This window comes from Engraulis encrasicolus, unplaced genomic scaffold (genome assembly GCF_034702125.1).
Source record: "Engraulis encrasicolus isolate BLACKSEA-1 unplaced genomic scaffold, IST_EnEncr_1.0 scaffold_648_np1212, whole genome shotgun sequence".
Classification (NCBI taxonomy): Eukaryota; Metazoa; Chordata; class Actinopteri; order Clupeiformes; family Engraulidae; genus Engraulis; species Engraulis encrasicolus.
The window spans coordinates 565-24,059 of record NW_026945970.1 but is presented as its reverse complement, the minus strand read 5'-3'; the positions used below and the strand labels follow the sequence as shown (position 1 = coordinate 24,059).

Here is a 23,495-nt window from a genome sequence, read left to right as displayed (position 1 = left end):
TTTGGCAAAAATTCCCAACACAGTTTTGCAAAAATTCCCAACACAGTTTTGCAAACATTCCCAACACAGTTTGGCAAACATTCCCGACACAGTTTGGCAAACATTCCCGACACAGTTTGGCAAACATTCCCAACACAGTTTGGCAAACATTCCCATCACAGTTTGGCAAACATTCCCATCACAGTTTTCCAAAGAATTCCACAACAGTTACAGTTTTCTTTTACATGCCATAGAGAGTGCACCGTTCCCGGAGGTACTGCAATACCGAGTCGATGCGTGGAGTGGACGGAGCAAGCCCCTATTCCGACTCCCTGTTCCAAAAATCAATTTAATATATGGCCCCCGGGTAGGGGGCGTATCAGATATTAAACTGATAAGAACAGATTTTTCGTTTGAAAAAAATTTTATTGTCACGTTTTTCATTCAGTTTCACATTTTTTCACATTGTTGTTTCATTTCACAAGTTTTTACATCTGGGATGGTTTTTCCATTTTTACATTTTCACAGGCAGAATAGTTTGTTTTCTCACATTTTTTCACAGGTGAGCTTTTGCTTTACAAAATAAATAAGAAAATAAAAACAGTGTATGTGCTGTGAAAATTTGTCTGTGTCTGCGAAAGTTCTTCTTGTGTCAGTAAAATGTAAAAAGGGGTTAAAAAGTGTTAAAAAACCATCTTCTTTTAAAATCACTGAAAACAACAAAGGTTAAAAGTGTCCGAATGTGTCAGGATAAAAGTCTCATTTGTACAGGATCAGGGTGAGCCACTATCAAGATGGCTCCACCCAACCCTTCAGAAGAGCTGGGCCTGGCGATGAAATGGGCTTCAGCGGAGGTCGTCCCCTAGCCCGACCCACCCCGCTATGCCGAATGGCTTGGGGGGCTCCGTCCTTGGGAATCAGGCCGTGGGGTCCGGGTACCTTCACCTGCGGTGGACCTAGACCCCCCCCCGAGCGAGCGTTCGCCCGGTGCCCCTGCCTTGATGTTTGTCACAAGCCTTTTCATTTCATTTTTATTTAAACTCGAAGAATCATTGAGAGCCCAGCCCTCATTTACAATGATGTCGAGTAAAACAAACAATTACACATATAAAATCATATATATATACAACATACACAATGCAACATAAATCATATAAGAGGTAAAAATTAAGACAAACTATGAATTAAAATTTATGAGTTAAAACAAGTACAAGTATGTGATAAAAAACTTCCCAGTATTACTTTAAAATGTTCTAATGACACTAAGGCTTGAAGACCTATCCTTTGTTGTAGGGTATTCCAAAGTGAAGGTCCACAGACACTAAAAGCCGTTTTACCCAGTTCAGTGCGGGCATAAGGGACCTCCAGTAAAAAGTTGCTGCTGCGGGTTTGATATGGGTTGGAGTGCCAAACTAAAAGAGATGAAATATAAAATGGGAGTTTACCAGTGAGGGCCTTAAAAATAAAAATAAAATAATGCATGTCCCTTCTGTGAGAAAGTGGAGCCCACCCAACTTTATCATATAACAGGCAATGATGAGTGCTATATGGATCCCCAGTAATAAAACGAAGAGCTGAATGATAAACAGTGTCAAGTGCCTTCAGATTAGAGAGTGGTGCATGTCTGTAAATAACATCACCATAGTCAAGGGAAGACAGAAAAGTAGCTTCAATTAACTTTTTTCTGCAGAAAACAGGAAAGTGATATTTATTTCTGTGCAGGAAAGATAGCTTTTGTCTGAGCGTAGTGACAAGACAGTCAGTATGTTTCTTGAATGTGAACTTGTCATCTAGCCAGATTCCCAGGTACTTATAATGTGATACTCTCTCAATAACAGACCCATCTAAAGTAGATATATTAAAATCATTTTTCATGCCATGCTTAGATCGAGTAAAGACCATACATTTAGTCTTGCTTACGTTAAGTAGAAGCTTAAGACCAATGAGGGCATTTTGTAGAATATTAAAAGACTGCTGCAAATTCTCCAATGCTAGCTGTACAGAATCTGCAACACAATACAAAATTGTATCATCTGCATATAGATGAATAGAGCAGTTGGAAAGGAGAGAGAGTATGCTATTTATGTACATGGTGAAGAGTACCGGACCTAATACTGAACCTTGTGGGACCCCCTTGGTTATTAGCAGGGGGTCAGATTGAGTATTACCCAATTTTACAGTATGGTGTCTGTTTGATAGGTAGCTCTGGAACCATTTACAGGCACTTGCACTAAAACCAATACCAGGCAGAATTTGTAGAAGCAGAGAATGGTCCACAGTGTCAAATGCTTTGGATAAGTCCACAAAGATGGCAGCACAATGTTTTTTCTTGTCAAGAGAAGTGATAATATCATCAATTACTTTAGTAGCAGCAGTGACTGTACTATGTTTAGGCCTAAAGCCTGATTGGAGAGGGCTCAGAATATTATTGGTATTTAGAAATTCTTTGAGCTGATCATTTACCAACTTCTCTAGTATTTTTGAGAGAGACACGGTAGCTTGGATATTGGTCGATAGTTGTTAGGGTCAGTCTTATCACCCCCCTTGTGCAACGGGGTAATGTGTGCAAATTTCCATAGTGTAGGGACAACTCCAGTGGAAATAGAATAATTGAAAATGTGCAATAATGGCTCTGCTATTATATATGCCGCAGTGCGAAGAAAAAGGGGATCTAGGTGGTCTTCTCCAGTGGATTTGCGACTATCAATTGCTAATAAAGCAGATAGCACTGTATGCTTAGACACAGGATGAAGCCTAAATTCCAGATCGTCGTCTCTGACATTGTCTCTGATACACATATCATGTCCAGCCCTAGGCATAAAGGAATGATTATTGCTATTATCAAAACTTTGACTGGCTAAAGAAAAATGTTTGTTAAGAGCACTGCAAATGTCTGATTTGTCTTGTAGTAGACAATCATCAAACTTAATGGAAGAAGGCATAGGTGTAACAGATTTATTGTTTTTGTAATTTACAGCCTTCCAGAATTTTGCAGGATCAGAGTACGAGCTAGAGACAAGGTTAAAGTAATAGTCAGATTTAGCCTTTCTTACAGATAATGTACATCTGTTCCTGATTTTCCTGAAACTTGCCCAGTCAGAGGCATCCTTGCTCCTCCTTGCTAATGACCAAGCCTTATTTCTTGACTGAAAAAGAGAGGAGAGTTCAGGGGTGAACCATGGGTTTGTTCTACTTTTTACTCTTATCTTTTTAAAAGGTGCATGTTTGTCAACAATGCAAATAAATGAGTTTGAGAAAAACTGTAGAGCCAAGTCAGCATCAGGAATTTCAGTTGTGAGATGAATGTCACTTTCATAGAGATCATTTAAAAAGGCTTGCTCATTAAAATGTTTCATAGTTCTTTTAACCAAAATGCGAGGCAGTGCTTTGGTTAGAGTGCTGTGCCTAATACAGGCAATGGGACAGTGGTCACTGACCCCTAAATCAAAAACACCAGTTGCGCTAATTTTGTTCATCTTATTTGTAAAAAGTAGATCAATAAGAGATGATTTGCTAAAGTTCTTAGAGTTTGGTCTTGTTGGATCATTAATAAGTTGATCCAAAAATAGACTTGAGAAAACATCTCTAAGATGTTTGGAGGCATCAGTTAGCCAGTCAATATTAAAATCCCCAAGAACCAGAACTTCTGAGTCAGTGAATCTAGATATCAATTCTGCAAGCTGATCTATGGATTTAGAATCAGCTGACGGGGGTCTATAAATCCCAACTATTATGAAGGAGTTGTTATTGGTGCCATAATAAACCTTTAGTGCAATAAATTCAAAGGATTTAGGTTCACTTAAGGAGTACAGAAATGTGACAGAGAAATGTGACTTCACGTAAATAGCCACACCCCCACCCCTCCCGACCCTGTCAATTCTAAATAAATTGTAGCCTGAAAGGTTGACTTCAGAGTCATCAATTTCACTCTTCAGCCAAGTTTCTGATAAAACCAAGATATCTGTGTTAGTTTGAGCAATTAAAATATTCAAGTGGTCCATTTTATCTCGTTGCAATATACTTCTGATATTGAGGTGGATTAACCCAATGCCTTTTCTGTCCTTAAAAACACATGGATTGTCCAAGCGAACAACGTCAGGAGTAGACTCCAATGGACATGTAGCATTCATGACTTCAGGGCTTAGTCCATTATTGAGAGGGATATCAGGAGAAGAATTAGGAAGGACAGTCTCTGGCAGGGAGATATCAGATATCAGAGATACAGCAGGAGAGGGAGAGCTGCAATTATCAGCAGGACCCATAGTAGAGCTGGGTGTGTTTGTGAACTGGATTGGGTCATGCTGTGTTGAATGTCAAGGTGTGCTGAAAGCAATGAACTGAATAAAGTTGGTGGTTAGCTCTAGTAGGCCCAGTTTGTTTGGATGCACCCCATCAGATCTATATAAAAATGATTTGGTCCAGAATATATCAAAATTAGCAATAAAATCATGACCAGCTAGATTGCAGAATTGTTTCAGCCAGGTATGGAGACTATGTAATCTGCTGAAACGCTCTGAATTACTGGAGCTAAGTGGGATAGGGCCTGACATTATGCAGCGTTTCCCGAGGCTTTCAACAGTGAAACATAACGTCTCCAGCTCATTTTGTAGCTTCACAGAGTTCCGGGCCATGACATCATTTGTCCCCACGTGAGCAATGACAGTGTTTACGGAAGAATGTCTGTTCAATAGAGACGGAATGAGATGAGAGATGTTAATAACCCTTCCTCCCGGGATACAGTACGTGATAGCACTAGGAATAATCAGATCTCTGACAATCGAATCACCAACAATGAGAATTTCAGGAGGGCATTGAACATCGCGGTTAAAGTGTATAGAGGTGCGAGGAGGAAGTTGTAGACCATCTGGACGCTGAGGGACGCTGTCAGCCGTGGACAACGCCGGTGGTGTTTGACACGGGCTATACAAGCTAACGACACCAGCATCATTAGCCAACAGAGGCATCGCAGTAGCCCGATGGCTTGACAAGCTATCCGCTGTTGGAGATGTAGAGGCCATGCAATCTGCTGCGGCCATCGTTGGAGAAGAGATTCTGAGCCGCTTATCAGAAACGCGCTCTGGACTCGAGCCGTCGCTGTCTGCAGACCTGTTGCGCTTGGAGGTAGCTTTGCGAGCTACATGTTGACGCGGTGATGATGGATGGCCTGGCCTGAGCCGCTTATCAGAAACGCGCTCTGGACTCGAGCCGTCGCTGTCTGCGGACCTGTTGCGCTTGGAGGTAGCTTTGCGAGCTACATGTTGACGCGGTGATGGATGGCCTGGCTGGATAGCAGGCGAGGGGCAAGATTCGCTGCCCTGTTCATCCGGACATCCAGATCCACTCCGACGTGGGGCAGGCGACGTAGGGAGATCAGCAAGAGGAGCAAAGGAGTTGTGGAGCACTAGATCCGAAACAGCCCCAGTCCGACACGCCGCGACAGGAGGAGGGCGGCGGCGAGACCTGCCAGCAGCTACCGTAGACCAGGCAGAGCTACCCGGGGCGGGGGTCATGGAGACATCCGTGGAAGGCCCAGGTAGTGGCGGATAATCAAGCGAGGTAAGCCGTGCACCAAGATCTGCTTGTTGTTGTAGAACGACTGAGATAAGTTTCTCAATCGATGCCAAGTCCATTTTTATTTCAGTCCAGACAAGGCCTGTAGACATTGGGCTAGCGTTTTGCCGAACCTCAACAGCCTCAGTGGCCGCCATCGCTACTTTGTCTTGCGTCCTCCTAAGCGTGCTCACCTGGGAGACCTGTGTCTTGTCCCCGTCGGTGACGGCCTCGCCCTGGTACTCCAGCACGCAGGAGTCGATGAAACGCTCCAGTTCCTCGATCTCCTGCGAGCGCGTGCTGCCCGCAGCACACATGCTCTCTCTCTCCACGATACAAGCTGGCCAACCGCAATGAAAGTCTGTCTCTCGGAAGGGGCCTTTCCCTTGCACTCCACTCCACTCTCCTGCACTCTTGTTATTATTATTATGAATTAGGATGATAAAGTTCAAGAAGTTCGAAGTTGCTTATTTGCCATTTGTGTGGAAACTAGTAGCCTAGTCCAGGACACATTGGAACTCTTGTCATTTCGGCCAGGGGCACCATCACGCGCTTCGCCACCAGCAGGCCTCTGATAAGAACAGATACTACACTTGATCTTAGCCAAAAGGCCGAGAAGCGATAACCTACCGCTGTGCCACCCCGTGCGCCGGCATTGCCAGATGCCAGGTCGCACGCCAGGCGTAAAGAACGGAGGCGGAACTTAAATGTCGGAATTTTGTTGTTAGACAAGCATGAGCGGCTCCGCCGAAGCAGAGCTTCCAAAAATACCGTAAACTCGGAGGTGTTCCCCTCCACGGAAATCTTTAGTAAAAGGCGAAAGATTTATACGGGATGAAGAGAAACCCGAGCGATAACCCACAAGGCCGACCTGTCGGGGGCCTCAAGAATCGCACCGGGTGCGGCGCCCAGGGTGGCAAGGAGGTGTGGCTAATACGACAACACGTCATCAGACAGACAGGCAGGCAGACAGACAGACAGTTTTGCAAAAATTCCCAACACAGTTTTGCAAAAATTCCCAACACAGTTTTGCAAACATTCCCAACACAGTTTTGCAAACATTCCCAACACAGTTTGGCAAACATTCCCGACACAGTTTGGCAAACATTCCCAACACAGTTTGGCAAACATTCCCATCACAGTTTGGCAAACATTCCCATCACAGTTTTCCAAAGAATCCCACAACAGTTACAGTTTTCTTTTACATGCCATAGAGAGTGCACCGTTCCCGGAGGTACTGCAATACCGAGTCGATGCGTGGAGTGGACGGAGCAAGCCCCTATTCCGACTCCCTGTTCCAAAAATCAATTTAATATATGGCCCCCGGGTAGGGGGCGTATCAGATATTAAACTGATAAGAACAGATTTTTCGTTTGAAAAAAATTTTATTGTCACATTTTTCATTCAGTTTCACATCTTTTCACATTGTTGTTTTGTTTCACAATTTTTCACAAGTTTTTACATTTTGGATGGTTTTTCCATTTTTACATTTTCACAGGCAGAACAATTTGTTTCCTCACATTTTTTCACAGGTGAGCTTTTGCTTTACAAAATAAATAAGGAAAATAAAAACAGTGTATGTGCTGTGAAAATTTGTTTGTGTCTGCGGAAGTTCTTGTGTGTCAGTAAAATGTAAAAAGGGTTAAAAAGTGTTAAAAAACCATCTTCTTTTAAAATCACTGGAAACAACAAAGGTTAACCCTTTTAATGCCAATGTTATTTTGGTGAAAATGCTCGATTTGGGCATCACATATTCAACAGGCTGTGGCTGGACAGGGGTAACAGATAGAGCCTAACTGTAAATTACAAAAATGTTGAGGAAGACCCAAAGTTTATTTTGGGAGTAAATATGCATACCTAATTAGCATATTATGACGTCATATGGGGCGGCCATTTTGAATTTTTAATTAGTAATGGAAAATATTGATAATTATCAATAGATTTTCAATAGATTATTGAATTTATTTAGAAATATGTGGCATCCCATTACTGTCATGTTGTGCACATACATTATGGTCAAGTAAAAAAGTAGTTTTAAGCCTAACATATAGTAAATATTGTAACTAATATTGTAATAATAATAACTAGCAAGAAACGGAATAACTGGGAGGTTGTTGCCTGGAGTGCCAAAAGTGTTTGCATCTACCTGTGACTTTTTAGTCTGTGAAAACCTTTCTCAGACAGGGTAAGCACACATATTCAGTACACATATATGCCTATATAGCCTATTTTACTACACCTGAGACCTATATAGGCTACTGTAGGCCATTTGGATAAGGCGCAGGGGCAATGACCCCTGTATGCATAGGATCATCCTGGATGATCATCAGCATAGCTCAGTGAATGAATGTTACAGATTGTCACTTTTCACAGAACTAATGGGCACAGTGTCAAGATAATGGGCATAAAAAAGGCCTAATTTGTATCATGAGGTGTACCCTTGTGAAATCAGTTTCAGGAAAAGGGGTGGAGAGGCGGAGCAAATCAGCATCACCTCTCCTGTTATCTCAGCTCTATTGACTTATAAACTGCTTCTATTCATTTTGGTATCATAGGCTACTGTTAGGCATACAGACATGGATCGAAAGTACACACAGCCCAATTAGGCCGACGTTGTCACGTTATAGTAGGCCTATACTTTATAAGTAACACCTAAAGTCGGCTATCTGAAGGCGATTAGAAGCGGCACCATCTCCCCTCACGCATAGCGCAGCGCTTTCCTCTCCAGTCTCTCCGGTTCCGCCCCCTCTTCCATGCTGCTTTAGTGACATGACAAACTCTAATAAAGACAGTCCAACCACGGCGACCAGCCCAGTTTTCAACAAGTCTAAAATATTCGTGTTATAGGGTATGCGTCTTCATTTCGCCGTGCGCAACGGTAAAAAAAAAAAAAAAAAAAAAAACGCGGATATTTCCCCAAGCCATTTATCGAATTTCTACGGGATGTACAACGTCTAACAGGATAATCCATTATTTTTTGTAGCAGTGGTTTTCCTTACGGTCTTTCATAGAGGGAAATGACATACGTTATCTTTATGTTTTAGCTTTTTTGCCTACTCCAGCTTAGGGGAAGACGCACGTCAAAGTTCACCACCAAGTGAAATATAGCCTATTTCGATGAACACATGATGACTGCAATCACTTTAGGGGCGACATATGGCATTGTATTGCATATAAAACGCACGACATAGAAATAGTGGTTGCCTATTTAGAGGTTTATTCAGTGAAATTACGCATATCGCCCTGTGGGTTTGGATGACAATAAACGCTTCTCGCATGTTCTAAGGAAATCCCCCGTAACCATTTACAAGTCGCCAAGCAAACACATTCTCACAACCCCGCAAATGTTCATTAGTTTGTGTTCAGGATCATGTTTCCTAGGTCTACACCGTGTTTCTGTGTTTGACAGGGGAGGTCCCAAACAGCCGATTGATCGTCTGTGTTGCAATCTCAGTAGCAACATCTTTTTTCTTATAATAATGGCTGCAATTACTTGAGGGGCGAAATACGCAATTGCATTGCACACAAAACATCATGACAAGTTGTCGTCTGGGGGCAGGCCAACTTGCTTCAGATTTATTCAGTGAATGAAACCAGTCGCATGCGTTCAGCTCGCCTGGAACAGGGCTTCGCCTTCGCGTCGCGTGTGTTCAAATGGGAACTCCCCTACCTAATGAAGTCTCCAAACAAACCTCTTCTCTCAATCCCGAAACTTTCCATTGAGTTATGGTTAGGATCAGTTATGTTTGTAAAACTGTTTATGTATGTAAAACTGACGCCATGTTTCCCTGTGTTTGGCAAGGGGACCTATTTCACTGCCTATTCGAATTGGCTGTTCTTCTCTGTAGCCACGGCTAAGCTAGCAATAGGAGACGCATTGTCTAAGGCCATATTATAAATGTCTACACATATACAATCAACTTGTGAGAAAATATAATGTCACTAAACATAAACCACAAAGACAAATTGCATTTAGAATGTATTTGGGCTTGAATTAGAGGAAATTATGTGCACAATCTCACAACGCCGATCCTCCTTTGTTTTGAAATAGTGACTTGCAACGCAACTTCCGCGTCTGGGTTTTCAGATGGAAATTACTCGAAAAAAATGCACTAAGAGGGGTCGAAATTCTTAGAAAGGATTGAAGTACCACATGTCTGCCACCCAGTGGAAAGGAGTATGGACAAGATTTTACACTCTATTCGACGTGACAGCCCACCTAATTCAATACCGCGACCTGTCGCAATTTTGCGACGACGGCAGTAAAAGGGTTAAAAGTTCCGAATGTGTCAGGATAAAAGTCTCATTTGTACAGGATCAGGGTGAGCCACTATCAAGATGGCTCCACCCAACCCTTCAGAAGAACTGGGCCTGGCGATGAAATGGGCTTCAGCGGAGGTCGTCCCCTAGCCCGACCCACCCCGCTATGCCGAATGGCTTGGGGGGCTCCGTCCTTGGGAATCAGGCCGTGGGGTCCGGGTACCTTCACCTGCGGTGGACCTAGACCCCCCCCCGAGCGAGCGTTCGCCCGGTGCCCCTGCCTTGATGTTTGTCACAAGCCTTTTCATTTCGGCCAGGGGCACCATCACGCGCTTCGCCACCAGCAGGCCTCTGGAGGCCCACAGTGCGGCCTTGACGCAGTTTAGGGTGAGCCAGAGCGCTGGGAATTTATCGGCTTGGACGTTGTTGGCGCCCTGGCCCACCCCGCTTACCACTAGCTGGTATCTCCGGTCGTGGGCCTCCCCTGCTGGTGGGCCCGGGCATTGCAGGGGGCCTGTCGCGGTCCACAGGTCCCTCGCCACACTGCACTCCCAGAGCACGTGCCGCACGGTTTCCGGGAGGCCGCACCCGGGCCGTGGGCACATTAAAGTTCTTGACATGCCCCGGGAGTGCATCACGGACCTGACCGGGAGGACCTCATGAAGCACCATCCATGCCAGGTCCTTCAGCTTGTTCTGGAGGGCTGGGTGGTCCGCGTTCCTCCAAGCGGCTTGGGCCTCATCAAGGGTGAGGCCAGGAACGGGGCTCACTTCCTCCTGGTCCTGCACAAAGGAGACAATTCGTTTAGAATTTTTTAAAACAGTGACATTCTGCCCCTCCAAGTCATATTTCTTTAAAAACTTTTCAATAAAAACATAATGGAGGGGCAGGTTAAAAGAAACTGGACTTTTAAGACTAATGGTTAAAATCTTAATCTTTCTCAGGTAGCTCCCCATCCAGAAACGCGCCAGCGCGGTTGTTTTGCTCTCTCTGGATGGGGACGTCGCGTATCTCACATGTAGGGCGGTGAAGAGGGCGCCTAAAAACAGGTGGGGGTCCGGGAGGGCTTTCCCACCGTTCTCCTTCCTCTTCTTCACCACCTCCCTCCTCAGCCGCTCCCATTTGGACCCCCACAGGAAGTAGAAGATGGCCCTCTCCACCGCCTGCAGGAACCTCCTGGGGGGACTAAAAACAGAACAGAGTAATAAAAGCAGAGGGTAAATCACACTCTTTACAATTAAAACTTTGCCCTCGATCGTCAGAGTCCTCAGTCCCCAAAAACCCAGTCGCTGCTTAACTTTCCCTAACACGTCAGTCCAGTTTCCCCGTCCACCACCCTCACTGTCAAATTTAATTCCTAAAATCTTTATGTCTTCTTGTTTAAAATCTACATCCAAATTCAGTCCGACGTTACCCCAGGGCCCAAAGAGCTGGGCCTCGGACTTGCTCCTATTGAGCTTAGCGCCCGAGGCCCTTCCATACCAGTCAGTCACGTCAAGTGCTCTTTGGGCCGATAAAATGTCTGTGCATAAAAGAGTCACGTCGTCCATATACAGAGTGCATGTCGCTGTCAGTCCGCCTGGCAAGTCTAGTCCTTTGATCCATTTGTCCCTTCTCAGAATCTGTGCCAGCGGTTCGATGCCTGCAACGAACAGAAGCGGGGATAACGGGCAACCCTGGCGCACGCCTGAGCGGATATTAATTGCTCTGGTTAGATGCCCGTTTACTTGAATTTGGCTGTATATGTCCGTATACAGCAAACCCACCCACTTAAGGAACCTCCCGGGGAATCCCATTTTTTGCAGTACCTGAAACAGGTACTGGTGCGAGACGCGATCAAAAGCTTTTTCAAAATCTAAATTTAGGACTAGGAGTCGAATGTCTCTGTCTCTCGCAAGACAGATGGCGTCGCGGACCAGCACGAGGCTGTCCGTGATCCTCCTTCCCGGCACAGCACAGACTTGATCCGGGTGGATCACGTCCTCTAAAACAGTCGACATACGTGTGGCTAAAAGCTTGCTAAAAAGCTTACAGTCAAAATTTAAAAGCGTGATAGGTCGCCAGTTGCGTAAGTCTGTCTTGTCGCCTTTCTTGTAAAGTAACGACACTATCCCTGCTCTAAAACTGTCGGGAAGTCTGTCAAAAGTCTCAAATTCATTAAAAACAGTCAGTATGTCCGTTGCTAAAATGTCCCAAAATGACAGATAAAATTCCACGGGGAGTCCGTCCTCTCCCGGGCTCTTACCTGTTTTAAAAGATTTTGCGCATTTCGTCAGTTCTGGAACATTAAAATCGTTAGCAAGCACATTAAAACTGTTAATATCTTTTTCAATAAAATTTAAGACTTCTTTCATAACATTTTCTTCAGTGTGTTTTTCGTTATAGAGATCTTCATAAAAATTCCCAATTTGGTCTAAAATCCCCACTGTATCTGTAAAAGAATTCCCTCCCTCTTTGAGTTCAGTTATCCCACCCCCTTTACTAATTATTTTCTTAAAAAAATAGCGGGTACATTTTTCCCCTTCCTCTACATCTCTTTCTTTGCTTCTTAAAATTACCCCTTTACCTTTTTCCTCCGCCATCTTCTTCATTTCTTCTTTGATTTTGGAAATCTCTTCCTTAAAATCAATGCCTGCGGATAAAAGGTTAAAATAGCGCTGCAGTCGTTTCTGCAGCCCCAACATGCGCCTACTCTCTCCCTGCTTAATTTCTTTCCCTATCTTCCTAAAAAAAGTTTTCGTCCTACCCTTCACCATTTCCCACCACTGTGCACGTGTGTCGTAAAAGTCCTGGAGGGTCTGCCAAAGCCGATACTGCTCCCTGTAGCGCTCTTGGACGAGCGGGTGTTCCAACAGGGAACAGTTCAGCTTCCACAGCCCTCCGCCTACAGTCAAGTCTGTGGGAAAGAGAAGGGTGCAAGAGAGCATGAGGTGGTCAGAAAAAAACAGAGGGGTCAATGTTGCATCCGTCGGTGAGCATCCCCTTGTAAAAACATAGTCAATTCGAGAGGCCCTTGAGCTATCACCACTGAACCAGGTGAAGCCGTCCTCTGAGTGATGCAAGAAGCGATAGCAGTCAACTAATTTAAAATCTCTGGCTATCCCTGATAATAAAACCGACGTTTTATCAACTTTAAAATCTTCCCCTGCTCCTTTTCTGTCCCTACGGGATAAAACCGTGTTAAAATCCCCTCCCACCACTAGGGGAGCTTTCCCTAGCATGTGGGGCTGCAAGTCTTCTAAAAGCTCGTACCGTTCATGTTTATCAGTAAAACCATAAATATTGAGAATATTAAAACTCTTACCTAAAAACGTGAGATTGGCTAAAAGCGCGCGTCCGTCCCGCACCACGGTGTGACCCTTCACCAAAATGTGTGGATTTTTCACTAGGATCGCAACACCGTCCGCACGGTTGTAGTGTGAGCCACTCCAGAGAGAGGGACCCGCAGCCCAGCGCTGCTCCCATTCTCTGTAGTTGTCCCGGTATGGCAGTGCACACTCTTGTAAAAGAAGGACGTCTGCTTTTACATTGTTCAGGTAAGATAAAATACTCTGTGCTCTAACTGGCGATCTCACACTTCTAACATTGATGGTTGAAATGGTGAGAGCAGTCATGAGCAGTATGTTTAAAAACAGGTACATGCTTTTAAAAGACAATTAAAATTCAATGCTTACCTATGTGGTGTGATTGAACACACCACACGCGCAAGCCGACTGTTTGTGCCCCTCCTTGCAGGCGGCTATCATCTCCATTGTGTTGGAGGGGTCGCCGCCGAGGAGGGGTGTCAGCTCAGGGCTCGCAGAGGTGACCTCTTGCGGTCCCTTTGCCGGCGTCGATGTCAGTGACGGACATGCATACGAGACCGCATTAGGGGAACCAACGGGCCAATGGCGGCCTTCCTCCGAAGAGGAACTGCCGTCCAGTTGCTCCCGCTGTTTTTTCTCCTCTCTCTGAGGAGAAGGAGACTCCAGCGCTCTCTTAGATGATGTCTGGCCACAGGGGATCGAGCCTTCAGAAGACTCGTTCCCCGAGGAGGCCGTTGAGGATGAAACATCTAGGTCCATGACCAGATGTTGCAGCACCCTCTCCTGCACCTCCTCCTCCTCCCCCGTTGTGGTCGCTTGGGGAGAAACAGCTGGCTGTGACCCCAGCTGTTGCAGCTCCCCTTGCTGCACCTCCCCCCCTTCGCCACTAGGGGGGGCGGGGGAGGGGGCAGTCGGAGCACCAGGCTCCGACTGCGGTGGTGGTGGTTGTTCCCCCCTTTCGCCACTGGGGGGCGCGGGGAGGGGTTCAGCCGGAGCCTCCTCCGGCTGATGATGTTGTTCACCCTCTCCCCCACTGGAGGGCACCAGAGGGACGGTGGCTGCACTCAGAGTTAGGAGATCTTCCTGCAGCCTTTGTCCCTCCAGAATCACCTCCAGTGCTTCCACCACCACCCTTTCCTTCTCCTTTTCCTTGTCCGCTCCAATTTCTGTTTCCTTTTCTTTGTCCGCTCCATTTTCCATTTCTTTTTCCTTTTCCGCTACATTTTCCGTTTCCTTTTCCTCCCTTGTGTCCGACTCTGCCTCCATGTGAGCTCTGTGCTCTGCCGCCCGGCTAGGGGCGGGGGCGGAGCCCGCAGCCTGGTTGGTTGGAGTTCCCGCCGAAACCACAGGCTCCTCCCCCTCGGCCATCTTGCCTTCTTCTCCCCCTTTTGTTTGTTGGCCATGCGGCCGGGCGGCCATTTTCTCCAAGTTTCTCACTCTGTTGGCAAACGATTTAGGGCAATTTCTGAATAGGTGAGATGTTTCCCCACACAGATTGCACGGTCTGCCATTTGTACACTCTTCATAAGAGTGTCCAATTTCTCTACACTTACGACATACTACATTCTGGCATGCTTCGGCTAGATGCCCAAGACTGCCACATTTGCGACAGAGCTTGGGCATTCCCTGGTAAAAAATGTAGCCACGGTTCTCCCCCAACACAATCATAGACGGAATTGGACGGAGGCCTAGGTAACTGCTCATGTCTTTGGATTCAAGTTGTTTAACTTGAACCCTCCATGAGCAGTTCCAAATGCCGTCCTCGTCCAAAACCTTAACTGCTTGGTCTCTGACCGTGCAATATCTGGACAACCACGTAGTGATATCCTCTCCAGTCACAGTTTCATTAAACATTCGGACAGTTACAGTTTTAACTGAATCATCAGAAAGTTTTTCCACTTCAAACATGGAGAACTGGTCCTTAACTTTATCAAACCTTTGCCAGAATTTATGTAATGCGTAAGCAGCACAGAAACTCACATCAAAACCAACATTTCCAGGCAGAGTCAGCACACAATTCAGCTCTTGCGGTTCAAACTTACATAATTTCTGGATGAAGCCCCGAGAAAAGTCCAGTCTGGACATCCTCGGGGCATCAGAGCCAGCATTTTTGAATTTAAAGCGCACGCTGTGGTGCCTCCTCATGCCGGCACGGGCAGCCGACATGGCTGGAGGCACCAACAGCTAAAAACACTAAAAAACCAGTAACTCTACAAAATAAATAACACTAAAAACCAATAAATATCAATAAATAACAATGCTAAAAACGACTACAAAAGACTAAAAACACTATGTACAAAAATATTTACAATTAAAATTACCTAAAACCAGCAAAAAGAAACAAGTAAAAAGCTCTTACCTTTTAACCGGAGTAGAGATGGAAATTCCTCACGGGGCTCGAACTGTACCTCCTTAGTGGATCGATCAAAATCACAAGGATTAAGATCTCTGCCACTAAGGAGGCGATCGCTGTCTCAAGAATCAAGAGAGTATGTGCCGGGGGGCGGATACTACACTTGATCTTAGCCAAAAGGCCGAGAAGCGATAACCTACCGCTGTGCCACCCCGTGCGCCGGCATTGCCAGATGCCAGGTCGCACGCCAGGCGTAAAGAACGGAGGCGGAACTTAAATGTCGGAATTTTGTTGTTAGACAAGCATGAGCGGCTCCGCCGAAGCAGAGCTTCCAAAAATACCGTAAACTCGGAGGTGTTCCCCTCCACGGAAATCTTTAGTAAAAGGCGAAAGATTTATACGGGATGAAGAGAAACCCGAGCGATAACCCACAAGGCCGACCTGTCGGGGGCCTCAAGAATCGCACCGGGTGCGGCGCCCAGGGTGGCAAGGAGGTGTGGCTAATACGACAACACGTCATCAGACAGACAGGCAGGCAGACAGACAGACAGTTTTGCAAAAATTCCCAACACAGTTTTGCAAAAATTCCCAACACAGTTTTGCAAACATTCCCAACACAGTTTGGCAAACATTCCCATCACAGTTTGGCAAACATTCCCAACACAGTTTGGCAAACATTCCCAACACAGTTTTGCAAACATTCCCAACACAGTTTGGCAAACATTCCCATCACAGTTTGGCAAACATTCCCATCACAGTTTTCCAAAGAATCCCACAACAGTTACAGTTTTCTTTTACATGCCATAGAGAGTGCACCGTTCCCGGAGGTACTGCAATACCGAGTCGATGCGTGGAGTGGACGGAGCAAGCCCCTATTCCGACTCCCTGTTCCAAAAATCAATTTAATATATGGCCCCCGGGTAGGGGGCGTATCAGATATTAAACTGATAAGAACAGATTTTTTCGTTTGAAAAAAAATTTATTGTCACAAAATTCAGTCATACACTTTTTTCAACAAAACATTAAAGGCTTTTGTACATTGTTTTTCCCATCTTGGGGTTCTTCACACAATTCACTTCTCCACATTTTCCATTGGCTTCTTACATTTTCAGCTTTTTAAAATATTTAACTAGCAATTAAATAAATAAATAAATCGTAAAAAAGCAGGTGCATGTGGTGCAAAAACGTGTTTGTGTGTGCAAAAGTCTTTCGTGGGAAATCGTGGAAAAAAGTGTTAAAAAAACAGATCTTTTAAAATCACTGTGTAAAAAGTTTAAAAAAGTCGAAAAAAGCCGGGTTAAAAGTCTCGTCTGTGCAGGCCCAGGGTGAGCCCTTACCAAGATGGCTCCACCCAGCCCCCCAGAAGAGCCGGATTGAGCGCAGATGGGCCCAGCGGAGATCCCCCCCTAGCCCGACCCACCCCGCTGTGCCGGGTTGGCTTGGGGGGCTTCGTCCTTGGGAATCGGGGCCGTGGGGTCCGGGTACCTTCACCTGCGGTGGACCTAGGCCCCCCCCCGAATGAGCGTCGCCAGGCGCCCCTGCCTTCATTCCCGTCTCAAGCTTTTTCCACTTGGCCAGGGGCGCCATCACGCGCCTTCCCACCAGCAGGTTAGCGGAGGCCCACAACACAGCCTTAGACCATTTGAGGGTGAGCCGGGGCGCTTTTTCTTTTTTCCCTTCTTTCTTTCGTTCTTGCCAATTTAGATTTTTTCTTTGTCTTTTTTCTCTTTTTGCTTGGACGGTTTTTTTGCCCCGGCCCACCCCGCTGCCCACTAGCTGGAAGCTCTGGTCGAGGGCCTCCCCTGCCGGTGGGCTCGGGCATTGCAGGGGGCCTGTCACGGTCCACAGGTCCCTCGCCACACTGCACCCCTGGGACCTATGTCGCACGGTCCGCGGGAGGCTGTTTCCGGGCCGTGGACATGCGGAATCCCGCGTCTTGCCCCAGGAGTGCATCACGACCCCGACCGGGAGGACCTCATACGACTCCATCCACGCCTGGTCCTTCTGCTTGTTCTGGAGGGCTGGGTGGTCCGCGTTCCTGCAAACGGTTTTGCCCTCAACAAAGGTGAGGCCAGGAACGGGGCTCACTTTCTCCTGGACCTGCACAGAGGAGACGGTGAAATTAGGAAAAATTAAAACAGTGATATCCTGTCTTTCTATCTTATTTAAAACCATTTTGATGTAAAAAGACAGGTTAAAATAATCTGTTTCTTTAAAACCAAACTTTAAAATCATTTGAGGCTCCTTCTTTCCTCTGTGGTGGTCATCCCTCTTTCGGTTGAGCGTCATCTGATCTGAAAAAAAGAAAATTTCCGGGACGCCCATTGGAGGCTTACACGGTCTGATGACCACCATTGAGGCAAATGTAGCAAATGCTATTGTCCCCCTTCTTATGGGCCCCTGGCATCTCCATGGAGTCGGAGGCTTCGGGGCCGAGAAGGGGCCCCAGCTTGGGGAGAGCCTCCACTGCTCCCCTTGCTGGCGTCGACGTTGCTATATGTGCCGGGCATACATAAGACAGAGCATTGGGGGATCCATCGGGCCACTGCCGGCCTACCTCCGGGGAGGTACTGCCGGACAGATCGTCCCGATGTTTTTTCTCCTCTCTTATTGGAGAGGGCGATTCCAGCTGTCTCTTTGCTGCTTGGGCACATGGGAGTGAGCCTGTAGAAGAATCACTCCCAGAGGAGGTCACCTGCAGATCTTCCGCCAAAGTCTGCTTCTCCGCTGCCTTGACCTCCTCCTCTCCCTGTGAGGCCGCTTTGGGAGAAACAGCTGGGTTTGGCCCCAGCTGTTGCAGCTCCCTCTGCTGCACCTCACCCCCTGAGCCACTAGGGGGTACTTGCTGCACCCTCCTATCGACACTGGGGGGTGTGGGGGAGGGATGTGCCGGTTGATCCCCCTTGTTGCCATTGGGGGGCATGGGGGGTATGGGGCGGTTGTGTACGGGGCACATCCGTGGTGGTGGACTTCCCCCTTGATCGCCACTGGGGGGCGCGGGGAGGGGTTCAGCCGGAGCCTCCTCCGGCTGCTGTTCCCCCTCTCCGCCACTGGAGGCCGACGGAGGGGCTCTAGCCGCAGCAAGGACAGCCATGTCCTCCTGAAGCTTCTGCCCCTCCATAAGCACATCCAGTGCCGCCTCCACCACCACGCTCTCCTTTTCTTTCTCCTTTTCTTTTTCCTTTCCCGCAACATTAACATTTTCCGCCACATTGACCTTTTCCGCCACCTTCACCTTTTCCACCTTTTCCGCTACTTTCTCTTTTTCCATTTCCTTGTCCGCACCTTTCGCCTTTTCCTTGTCCGCTCTTGCACCTGGCTCTGCCATTTTGTCAGTTCTGTGCTCTGCCGCCCGGCCTGAGCCCGAGGCCCTCTGGTGGGCAGGGGTTCCCTCCGTACCCTCAGGCTCCTCCTCGGCCATCTTGCCTTCCTCCCCAAATGTTTGTTTGCCATGTGGCCGGGCGGCCATGTTTGGAGCAGTGCTCTGCTGCTTCAGCTTGTTGGCAAAAGACAATGGGCAATCTCTGTAGAGATGGGATTTGTCACCACACAGATTGCACGCTCTGCCATTTGGACATTCCTCATACACATGTCCAATTTCTCTACACTTCAGGCATAGAATCTCCTGGCACGCTTCAGCTAGATGCCCAAGCAAGCCACATTTGCGGCAGAGCTTGGGCATTCCTTGATAAAAGATGTAACCACGGTTTTCCCCCAAGACAATCATAGTCGGAATTGGGAGGAGGCCTAGGTAGCTGCCCGCAGACTTTGATTCCAGTTGTTTAACTGGAACCTTCCACGAGCAGGTCCAAATGCCATCCTCATCCAAAACCTTAACTGCTGGGCCCCTGACCGTGCAATATCTAGACAACCATGTTACAATGTCCTCTCCTGTTACAGTTTCATTGAACATTCGGACAGTCACAGTTTTACTTGTGTTGTCCGAAAGTTTCTCCACATTAAACAAGGAGAATTTGTCCTTTGCTAGCTCGAATTTTTGCCAGAAGCCACATAGCCCAGAAGCAGCACAGAAACTGACGTCAAAACCTTTGTTTCCTGGCAGAGCCAGGATACAATTCAATTCCTCTGGTTTTATTTTCAACGACTGTTGAATAAAAACCCTGGAAAAATCCAGTCTTGAGATTCTCAGTGAACTTTCAGACTCATTTTTATATAAAAAGCGGACGCTGTGGTGCCTCCGCACGCCGGCACGGGCAGCCGACATGGCTGGAGGCACCAACAGCTAAAATTAACAACTAAAAACCAGCAAAAAATACAATTACGTTTACTAAAAAAACAATAAATACAATAAATAGCTAAAACAGGGGGAACACTCCGACTACAGAAACTAAAAGCCAATAAATACACAAAAGTTTAAAATTACAATTTAACACTAAACCACACAATAGAAAAATTTAAAAAGCTCTTACCTTTGACCGGAGAAAAAGATCTGAAGTCCTCACGGGGCTCGAACTATACCTCCTTAGTGGTCCGATCAAAATCACAAAGATTATGATCACTCCCACTAAGGAGGCGATCGCTAGCTCAAGAATCAAATGAGTATGTGCCGGGGGGCGGATACTACACTTGATCTTAGCCAAAAGGCCGAGAAGCGATAACCTACCGCTGTGCCACCCCGTGCGCCGGCATTGCCAGATGCCAGGTCGCACGCCAGGCGTAAAGAACGGAGGCGGAACTTAAATGTCGGAATTTTGTTGTTAGACAAGCATGAGCGGCTCCGCCGAAGCAGAGCTTCCAAAAATACCGTAAACTCGGAGGTGTTCCCCTCCACGGAAATCTTTAGTAAAAGGCGAAAGATTTATACGGGATGAAGAGAAACCCGAGCGATAACCCACAAGGCCGACCTGTCGGGGGCCTCAAGAATCGCACCGGGTGCGGCGCCCAGGGTGGCAAGGAGGTGTGGCTAATACGACAACACGTCATCAGACAGACAGGCAGGCAGACAGACAGACAGTTTTGCAAAAATTCCCAACACAGTTTTGCAAAAATTCCCAACACAGTTTTGCAAACATTCCCAACACAGTTTGGCAAACATTCCCAACACAGTTTGGCAAACATTCCCGACACAGTTTGGCAAACATTCCCAACACAGTTTGGCAAACATTCCCATCACAGTTTGGCAAACATTCCCATCACAGTTTTCCAAAGAATCCCACAACAGTTACAGTTTTCTTTTACATGCCATAGAGAGTGCACCGTTCCCGGAGGTACTGCAATACCGAGTCGATGCGTGGAGTGGACGGAGCAAGCCCCTATTCCGACTCCCTGTTCCAAAAATCAATTTAATATATGGCCCCCGGGTAGGGGGCGTATCAGATATTAAACTGATAAGAACAGATACTACACTTGATCTTAGCCAAAAGGCCGAGAAGCGATAACCTACCGCTGTGCCACCCCGTGCGCCGGCATTGCCAGATGCCAGGTCGCACGCCAGGCGTAAAGAACGGAGGCGGAACTTAAATGTCGGAATTTTGTTGTTAGACAAGCATGAGCGGCTCCGCCGAAGCAGAGCTTCCAAAAATACCGTAAACTCGGAGGTGTTCCCCTCCACGGAAATCTTTAGTAAAAGGCGAAAGATTTATACGGGATGAAGAGAAACCCGAGCGATAACCCACAAGGCCGACCTGTCGGGGGCCTCAAGAATCGCACCGGGTGCGGCGCCCAGGGTGGCAAGGAGGTGTGGCTAATACGACAACACGTCATCAGACAGACAGGCAGGCAGACAGACAGACAGTTTTGCAAAAATTCCCAACACAGTTTTGCAAAAATTCCCAACACAGTTTTGCAAACATTCCCAACACAGTTTTGCAAAAATTCCCAACACAGTTTTGCAAAAATTCCCAACACAGTTTTGCAAACATTCCCAACACAGTTTGGCAAACATTCCCATCACAGTTTGGCAAACATTCCCATCACAGTTTTCCAAAGAATCCCACAACAGTTACAGTTTTCTTTTACATGCCATAGAGAGTGCACCGTTCCCGGAGGTACTGCAATACCGAGTCGATGCGTGGAGTGGACGGAGCAAGCCCCTATTCCGACTCCCTGTTCCAAAAATCAATTTAATATATGGCCCCCGGGTAGGGGGCGTATCAGATATTAAACTGATAAGAACAGATACTACACTTGATCTTAGCCAAAAGGCCGAGAAGCGATAACCTACCGCTGTGCCACCCCGTGCGCCGGCATTGCCAGATGCCAGGTCGCACGCCAGGCGTAAAGAACGGAGGCGGAACTTAAATGTCGGAATTTTGTTGTTAGACAAGCATGAGCGGCTCCGCCGAAGCAGAGCTTCCAAAAATACCGTAAACTCGGAGGTGTTCCCCTCCACGGAAATCTTTAGTAAAAGGCGAAAGATTTATACGGGATGAAGAGAAACCCGAGCGATAACCCACAAGGCCGACCTGTCGGGGGCCTCAAGAATCGCACCGGGTGCGGCGCCCAGGGTGGCAAGGAGGTGTGGCTAATACGACAACACGTCATCAGACAGACAGGCAGGCAGACAGACAGACAGTTTTGCAAAAATTCCCAACACAGTTTTGCAAAAATTCCCAACACAGTTTTGCAAACATTCCCAACACAGTTTGGCAAACATTCCCGACACAGTTTGGCAAACATTCCCAACACAGTTTGGCAAACATTCCCGACACAGTTTGGCAAACATTCCCAACACAGTTTGGCAAACATTCCCATCACAGTTTGGCAAACATTCCCATCACAGTTTTCCAAAGAATCCCACAACAGTTACAGTTTTCTTTTACATGCCATAGAGAGTGCACCGTTCCCGGAGGTACTGCAATACCGAGTCGATGCGTGGAGTGGACGGAGCAAGCCCCTATTCCGACTCCCTGTTCCAAAAATCAATTTAATATATGGCCCCCGGGTAGGGGGCGTATCAGATATTAAACTGATAAGAACAGATACTACACTTGATCTTAGCCAAAAGGCCGAGAAGCGATAACCTACCGCTGTGCCACCCCGTGCGCCGGCATTGCCAGATGCCAGGTCGCACGCCAGGCGTAAAGAACGGAGGCGGAACTTAAATGTCGGAATTTTGTTGTTAGACAAGCATGAGCGGCTCCGCCGAAGCAGAGCTTCCAAAAATACCGTAAACTCGGAGGTGTTCCCCTCCACGGAAATCTTTAGTAAAAGGCGAAAGATTTATACGGGATGAAGAGAAACCCGAGCGATAACCCACAAGGCCGACCTGTCGGGGGCCTCAAGAATCGCACCGGGTGCGGCGCCCAGGGTGGCAAGGAGGTGTGGCTAATACGACAACACGTCATCAGACAGACAGACAGACAGACAGACAGACAGTTTTGCAAAAATTCCCAACACAGTTTTGCAAAAATTCCCAACACAGTTTTGCAAACATTCCCAACACAGTTTGGCAAACATTCCCAACACAGTTTGGCAAACATTCCCAACACAGTTTGGCAAACATTCCCAACACAGTTTGGCAAACATTCCCAACACAGTTTGGCAAACATTCCCAACACAGTTTGGCAAACATTCCCATCACAGTTTGGCAAACATTCCCATCACAGTTTTCCAAAGAATCCCACAACAGTTACAGTTTTCTTTTACATGCCATAGAGAGTGCACCGTTCCCGGAGGTACTGCAATACCGAGTCGATGCGTGGAGTGGACGGAGCAAGCCCCTATTCCGACTCCCTGTTCCAAAAATCAATTTAATATATGGCCCCCGGGTAGGGGGCGTATCAGATATTAAACTGATAAGAACAGATTTTTCGTTTGAAAAAAGTTTTATTTTCACTTGTTCATCATTAAACATCATGCTTCACAGGCAGAATCTTTGCAGGGTTTACATCTTGCATTTTTTGTTTGCTTTGCATTTCGGGCATTTTACAATGACATTTTTTCCACTTTTTGTCTTACATACATCAATAAATAGTTAAAACATAAAAAAGTGTATGTTGTGCAAAAAATGTCTGTGTGTGCAAGAGTCTCTTTTCAGTGTGTGAAAAAAGTGTTAAAACCCCATTTCCTTTTAAAAGCAGATGTGG

General features: G+C 46.7%; 1 protein-coding gene, 9 non-coding genes and 7 pseudogenes across 10 annotated transcripts; all 17 read right to left on the bottom strand.

Moving 5' to 3' along the window:
• Window positions 1-231: 231 nt before the first annotated feature.
• Window positions 232-408, bottom strand: LOC134444664 (U2 spliceosomal RNA; annotated as a pseudogene).
• Window positions 409-6,064: 5,656 nt separating this feature from the next.
• Window positions 6,065-6,152, bottom strand: LOC134444653 (U2 spliceosomal RNA; annotated as a pseudogene).
• A 117-nt stretch (window positions 6,153-6,269) lies between these two features.
• Window positions 6,270-6,383, bottom strand: LOC134444662 (U5 spliceosomal RNA). Its single transcript, XR_010034059.1, has one exon. It is a non-coding gene; the product is annotated as a U5 spliceosomal RNA (small nuclear RNA).
• A 358-nt stretch (window positions 6,384-6,741) lies between these two features.
• Window positions 6,742-6,918, bottom strand: LOC134444665 (U2 spliceosomal RNA; annotated as a pseudogene).
• Window positions 6,919-13,463: 6,545 nt separating this feature from the next.
• LOC134444649 (neurofilament medium polypeptide) lies at window positions 13,464-14,948 on the bottom strand. The gene has a single exon (XM_063193901.1). The coding sequence runs from the start codon at window positions 14,946-14,948 to the stop codon at window positions 13,464-13,466; it is 1,485 nt and encodes a 494-aa protein (XP_063049971.1).
• Window positions 14,949-15,493: 545 nt separating this feature from the next.
• On the bottom strand, window positions 15,494-15,640 carry LOC134444655 (U2 spliceosomal RNA; annotated as a pseudogene).
• A 117-nt stretch (window positions 15,641-15,757) lies between these two features.
• LOC134444660 (U5 spliceosomal RNA) lies at window positions 15,758-15,871 on the bottom strand. Its single transcript, XR_010034057.1, has one exon. It is a non-coding gene; the product is annotated as a U5 spliceosomal RNA (small nuclear RNA).
• Window positions 15,872-16,252: 381 nt separating this feature from the next.
• LOC134444652 (U2 spliceosomal RNA) lies at window positions 16,253-16,430 on the bottom strand (annotated as a pseudogene).
• A 3,522-nt stretch (window positions 16,431-19,952) lies between these two features.
• Window positions 19,953-20,064, bottom strand: LOC134444654 (U2 spliceosomal RNA; annotated as a pseudogene).
• Window positions 20,065-20,181: 117 nt separating this feature from the next.
• Window positions 20,182-20,295, bottom strand: LOC134444659 (U5 spliceosomal RNA). The gene has a single exon (XR_010034056.1). It is a non-coding gene; the product is annotated as a U5 spliceosomal RNA (small nuclear RNA).
• Window positions 20,296-20,653: 358 nt separating this feature from the next.
• On the bottom strand, window positions 20,654-20,844 carry LOC134444663 (U2 spliceosomal RNA). Its single transcript, XR_010034060.1, has one exon. It is a non-coding gene; the product is annotated as a U2 spliceosomal RNA (small nuclear RNA).
• Window positions 20,845-20,961: 117 nt separating this feature from the next.
• LOC134444658 (U5 spliceosomal RNA) lies at window positions 20,962-21,075 on the bottom strand. Its single transcript, XR_010034055.1, has one exon. It is a non-coding gene; the product is annotated as a U5 spliceosomal RNA (small nuclear RNA).
• Window positions 21,076-21,433: 358 nt separating this feature from the next.
• Window positions 21,434-21,624, bottom strand: LOC134444661 (U2 spliceosomal RNA). Its single transcript, XR_010034058.1, has one exon. It is a non-coding gene; the product is annotated as a U2 spliceosomal RNA (small nuclear RNA).
• Window positions 21,625-21,741: 117 nt separating this feature from the next.
• On the bottom strand, window positions 21,742-21,855 carry LOC134444657 (U5 spliceosomal RNA). Its single transcript, XR_010034054.1, has one exon. It is a non-coding gene; the product is annotated as a U5 spliceosomal RNA (small nuclear RNA).
• A 381-nt stretch (window positions 21,856-22,236) lies between these two features.
• On the bottom strand, window positions 22,237-22,427 carry LOC134444650 (U2 spliceosomal RNA). Its single transcript, XR_010034052.1, has one exon. It is a non-coding gene; the product is annotated as a U2 spliceosomal RNA (small nuclear RNA).
• A 117-nt stretch (window positions 22,428-22,544) lies between these two features.
• LOC134444656 (U5 spliceosomal RNA) lies at window positions 22,545-22,658 on the bottom strand. Its single transcript, XR_010034053.1, has one exon. It is a non-coding gene; the product is annotated as a U5 spliceosomal RNA (small nuclear RNA).
• A 404-nt stretch (window positions 22,659-23,062) lies between these two features.
• Window positions 23,063-23,237, bottom strand: LOC134444651 (U2 spliceosomal RNA; annotated as a pseudogene).
• Between the last annotated feature and the right edge of the window lie 258 nt (window positions 23,238-23,495).